This window comes from Fukomys damarensis, unplaced genomic scaffold, assembly GCF_012274545.1.
Source record: "Fukomys damarensis isolate Sample0158 unplaced genomic scaffold, DMR_v1.0_HiC HiC_scaffold_20, whole genome shotgun sequence".
Lineage (NCBI taxonomy): Eukaryota > Metazoa > Chordata > Mammalia > Rodentia > Bathyergidae > Fukomys > Fukomys damarensis.
Genome location: NW_022900932.1, coordinates 41288047 through 41294046, shown reverse-complemented (window position 1 = coordinate 41294046; position 6000 = coordinate 41288047). Strand labels below are relative to the sequence as shown.

General features: G+C 35.4%; 1 protein-coding gene across 1 annotated transcript in view; it reads right to left on the bottom strand.

Annotated features, from left to right (window-relative positions):
- The window catches only part of Btaf1 (B-TFIID TATA-box binding protein associated factor 1), a 100951-nt gene that overhangs the window by 33293 nt on the left and 61658 nt on the right, over window positions 1–6000 (bottom strand). Inside the window, exon 19 of the mRNA XM_010632100.1 lies at window positions 5299–5502. Coding sequence (XP_010630402.1) covers window positions 5299–5502 — 204 coding nt within the window. The remainder of the gene's footprint in view (window positions 1–5298; window positions 5503–6000) is intronic.

Below are 6000 nucleotides of genomic sequence, written 5' to 3'. Positions count from 1 at the left end.
TGTATACACACATACATATATATATATGTGTGCATATATATATATATATATATATATATATATATAAAACAAAAATAGTCTTGCTAGGTAACTGCAATTATTATTTTTTCTTTTTCTAGTACCGAAGATCGAACTCAGGACCTCATGCTTGCCAGGCAGGCACTACGCTGCTGAACTACATCCCTGGCCCCTTGTAACTGTGACAATTAAGGGCATCCATAAATAGATCTGATCTGATCCTCAAGGATCATAAAAGCCTATAAATTAGAGAACCCAATTTCTTTTTAACAAAGAACCTAAAGTTTAAGATTTAGAACTTATTAATTTCACTGTGAAACAACACTGAGAATGCTGTTCTTTTATTATGAAAATCAAAGAGCCCACAAATAAGATTTTCTTTTTCATTGTTTTTTCAGTACTGAGGATCTAGGGCCCCACACATCCTAAGCAAGAGATCTACCACTGAGCTATATCCTTAGTCCTTTTTAATTTGGGGGGTGGGGCAGTAAGGGGCAAGCATGGTGGCACACACCTGTAATCCCAACACTCTGGAGGCTGAGGCAGGAGGATCACCATGAGTTTGAGGTCAGTCTGGCCTACATAGTGAATTCAAGGCCAATCTGAAGTACATAGCTAGACCCTGTCTCAATTTGTGATCCTGTCTCAGCCTCTTGAGTAGTTGAGATTACAAGCATGTGCCACCTCACCTGGCTAAATTTTTATTATTATAACATATCAAGTTAAACTGTATCTATTTTTAGGGTTTCTGTTTGTCTAGAGACAGGGTCTTGCTATATATAGTTCAGGGTGTTCTTAAACTCACTATGTAGCCCAGGCTGGGCTTGAATTTATAATGATCCTCTTCTTGGTTCAACCTCCATCCAGAGGGCTGGGATTACAGGCATGTGGTGACCCACACCACACCCAGTTCAAGTTAAACTGTATCTATATGACCAGGTCAACCTGCTCACAGAGAAACAGACCATTTCTAGATTATACTTTTCCACTTTGCCTCATCTGTTTTAAGTTCTAGACAAGCCTTATTTGGAACAGGATTATACTGCTAAGTCTGAAAATGTCCTAGATGTATTAAGTTTATTACAACTTTCAATGACTGTAGATGACAGGAAAAGCTTCCCAGTTATCCCAAATTAATTCAGTAATTTAACCAATATTTGAGAGGATTAACTAAAAAATGTGCAAGACAAATGTCTTAATACACTCAAAAAATGCATCTAGTTATGTGGGAGAGAAATACACAAGAAAAGAATTGAGGCAAGGTAAAAACATCACTGAGGTAAGGCAAAGGCAAACTGCTATGGGAATACATATGGTTGCTTAACTCTTAGGGGAAGAGATTAGTGGAGATTTGCCAGAGGCAGTTAACACTTACTTGTCACTGCTTTTATTGTAAGAAAGGATCTCACTCCTAGACTCAAGGGATCCTCCCATCTTGGGTCTCCAGAGTAACTGAGACTAGAGGCACACAGCACTACCTGGTTTTTTTGTTTTGTTTTTTTTTTTTGGTACTGGGGATTGAACTCAGCCAGGTCCTTCTACTTGCAAGGCAGGCGGTGGAACAACTGAGCTAAATCTCCAGCCCTGACTTGTTTTGTTTATTTTGGTATGGGCAATCGAACTCAGCCCCTCACACTTGCCAGGCCAGCACTGTGCCAGTGAGCTACATCCCAAGCCCCACTGCTTGGTTTTTAAAGAATGAATAAATCAGGTTAGAAATACATCTTTGCAAATATAGAAGTGAGGAACTGCAAACAATTTGTCATAGCCTGAGCACAAGGTGTAACTGAAGCACTGCCAAGAAAAGACTTCTGGATGAATCTAGAGGGTTGTGCGTAAGAAATTTCTGTCAAAAGAAAATAGAGATCAGGCACAGAAATAAGAACAAATGAAGCACAAAAGAGTGAGCGTGGTGTACTTCTGTAAGAAGAAAGCTAACAGGATGGTTATGCAAAGTTTGAGAAATGAGAAAAGAGAAATTTAGAGAAGGTGATGAAGGAAAGAAAAAAACTGAGAATCAAAGGAAGGGAAACAATGTTTTTAATCAGAAGGATGTGATCAAAGGGGCACTGAAGGACTATTAGGAGTTTAGTATAAAGGCTGGAGATTTAGCTCAGTGGTTCCGCTGCCTGCCTTGCAAGTGCAAGGACCTGACTTCGATCCCTGGTACACCAAAAAAAAAAAAAAAAAAGTCTAGTACAGCAACAAGATGAAATGGACCAGAGAATGCCTGATGCCTTAAAGAACAGTCAAGATCTAGATTCAAAGTACCAAGACCTTTTTGGGCTTATGGCAATGGAAACAGGGTAAAAGCATGCAACTTTCTGAAAGAAAATGCTGGCAAAATTTGTAAGTGTGGACAAATAAAAAGCATGCTTTTCTGTTAAAGAAAACTCTCAGTTTTGGTTAATTCTGAAGTGACAGTGAGATAAGTCAAGTGAGATAAAAAACGTCTAATGGAGAAACATGAAAGATCATGAAAGATACAAAATTACCTTATAAAATGACCCTGACCTCAATACTTTCTTCTAGAGATTCTGATATTTACGCTTGTTTTCTATCCCAGGTCAAAGCTATTAGACTAACAAAAAAGAACAGTAAGGGGTCTGAATAATATGATCTTGAAGCTAGTTGTAGTGGTGCATGCCTGTAATCCCAGGTACTTGTGAGACTGCAGCAGGAGGATCACAAGTTCAAAGCCAGCCTGGACAACATAGCAAGACAGACTCAAAATTTTAAAAAGGGATAGGGATGTAGTTCAATACTCCAACATCCAATCCCTAGCACCAATTAAAAATAACAATAATTCTGGAGGGGTTCCCAGAAATAAAAGGGAATCCAACAATAAAGAAAATTTGAGCAATTTAACTCAGGCAGGCAAGGGGGCTAGGACCAAAAAGAAAATTTACAGGAAAACAACCTTGCAAAAAGAACTTAGGTAAAATTTATGGCAAAAATGGCAAGTTTAGCTTTTTCTCATAGGTGAAAACAAAAACAAATCAACCATATTATTTTTCAGTTAGAAAGGGAAATAAGAAATGAACATTATTTAACTCTGGCTAAACAGAGTGGCTCCATTTCTGATCCTATTAGGTAGAACTCATTTATACTAATCAATCTCATAGACTTAACCAAGTACAAAGCTACAGTAATCAAGTCACTGGTGCTGGGAGGAGGAAAGAGACAAATGGAACAATATGACCAAGATATAGACCCACACTTATACTTCAACTGATTTCTCACAAAGATGCTATAGCAATTCAGTGGGAGAAAGTCTTTTCAATAAATGATATTACAAAATGAGATGCCTAGACAGAAAACCTCAATCTCCATTTAACACTATACACAAACATTAATTCAAGATGGAACACTGGGGGTATAGCTCAGCATTTGAGTGCTTGCCTAGCATATGTGAGGACCTGTATTTGATCCTCTGTACCACAAATAAAACATATATCCATCCATCCATATATACATACCACAAAGCTTTAGAAATATTTGTGAATTCTATCACCACTTAGAAAAGGTTTCTCATAACCATAAAGGAAACAATAGATAATTTAGATATCACCAAAAATTTAAAATATCTACAAAAGCCAACAGTAAGGAAATTAAAAGGAAGTCACATACTATCAGAAAATATTCAGAAGGCATGTATCTGACAAAGGGCAGATGTTCGAGATATATAAAGAATTCCTACAATTGACAGACAACCCAATCAAAAGTAGACAAAGGGATGAAGACAATTCAGAAAGGAGGATATACAAATAGCAAATAAAATATAGAATGTTCAACATATCAAGGAAGGGAAAAGTAAAAACTATAATGACATTATCACACAATCACAGAATGACTAAAATTAAAAGAAGTGATTATACCAAATACTGGTGGTAATATGAACAACCAGCACCCTCACATACTGTCATACTATAAACATTATCACACAATCACAGAATGACTAAAATTAAAAGAAGTGATTATACCAAATACTGGTGGTAATATGAACAACCAGCACCCTCACATACTGTCATTCAAGGAGTAAAACAATGTAATCACTTTGGGAAAGGGGTCTGTAGTTTTCATTTTCTTCTGTGATAGGATGTCTTTGTCAGGCATTGTGGTACATATCTGTAATTCTAGCTATGAGGGAGGCTTGAGGGAGGATCCCAAATTTCAGACCAGCTCAGCAAGTTACTGAGACCTCCTTAAAAATTTAGAGGGGTGTGGCGGTGGTGCTGGGGATGTAGCTCAGAGGCAGAGTACTTGTTTAGTAGCAAGTTTGAAGCCCTACATTCAGTCCCCAGTATATAAAAAACAAAAACAAAAAACCAAGGCCTCATGCATGCTAGACAAGCATTCCACCACTGAACTACACCTCAGCTCTTTATATAGTCTTCATTCCTATACTCTCCTTATTGTTTACAATAATCAAAAATCTGGAAGAGTCCTCCAAGTGCCCATCAATAGAATGGCTTCAATTTTGTCTAGTATATTCATTAAATGTAATAAAAATTAATTATTATACAGTACACATAACATGGATGATTTCAAGGACAAAATGATGAAAAAAATCCTCCAAGAGCAGTGTATGAGTCCATCTATATGAATTTCTAGAATATGCAGAATTAAATGATGGGGGGACTTGGAATAGCTAGTTGGGGGGAAGGAGAAGAAATGATTATGAAGTAATGATGACAATGTTCTCTATTTTGATAAGGTTTTAGTTTCATATGCATATGTATAAGAACTGCTGAATCACAGTTAGTTGTATGTTTACTTTTATTTGTAAAAGACCACATAGAGGGTCTTTACATTAAACAGCAAAAAATCAAAAATACTGAATTTTACTTTATTTTATATACAGTACACTAAAACACACTATTTGAAATTTACTTAGAAATATATAAAAAATAAGACAGACCGATGGTTGAAAAATGGATATTTGAATATATACTAGAAAAAGCAAATTTAGTAAAACGTGAACTACAAAATTTACTTGCTAAGTATACAAGTACTTGCTCTGTATATCTTTCTCTTTTTCTGAGTAGTTCATTTTTTAGTTGGGTTTTGGAAGGATAAATGTTCAGGAAATTGAGTTTGTAAAAAATTTCCTTCTCTATCCTTCTATTTCAAGAAAAGTCAATACAATAAAATAAATTTTCTAAAGTGTAGGGATAACAAGCTACCAAGCTAGAGTCAACAAATTAATATTTTTGTGGTAAACACATCTAATATTTTATTTTATGTGCTAAGATTTTAAAACTTACTTTTTTTACTCACCAAGTCATTAGCTTGATCTATTGTTAAAACATTGTTGTTTACTCTATTACCAACTTCAATATGTACATCAGCTAATGATGATATGAGCTGTTTACATTCATTCTGCATTCGTGTGAATGGAACAGCAATTTCATCATAATATAAATGTTCTGAAAGGATATCAAGTAAACGTGGCTGCACAGCTAGGGTAACAGCTTTACACTCCTAAAACACAACAGACAACAAATATTCAGGGCAAATATGTAAACATAATTTTATAGATATATAAATCTTCACTTGTAAACTACCAGGTACTGAATTTCCACTCAATCTATATGTTTGCTTCTAGAACAATAATTAAATGCACAGAAAAAGTATTATACACAAATTCTCTAAACAATTTTATTGTAAATGACTTACAGAACATGCACATGAAACAATCATAATCCCATTAAATTTTCTGCTTAATTTTCTTACTGTACTCTGGATTTTACATATATTATGTACAGAGAAAGATAGACAGCGAAAGAGCGCACACAGATTTGAAAGTATATTACTGTGGGGGAAAAAAATCAGAAAATACCTGGCATGCACTAGCTAAAAATGTTATTTAAAACTCATCATTAGATTTCTTAATAGTTTATCCCACAGCTTCACATGCTATACTGTAGAAATGGATATATAATTTAAAAGCTACTTACCTGCCCCCAAATTTAACTAACC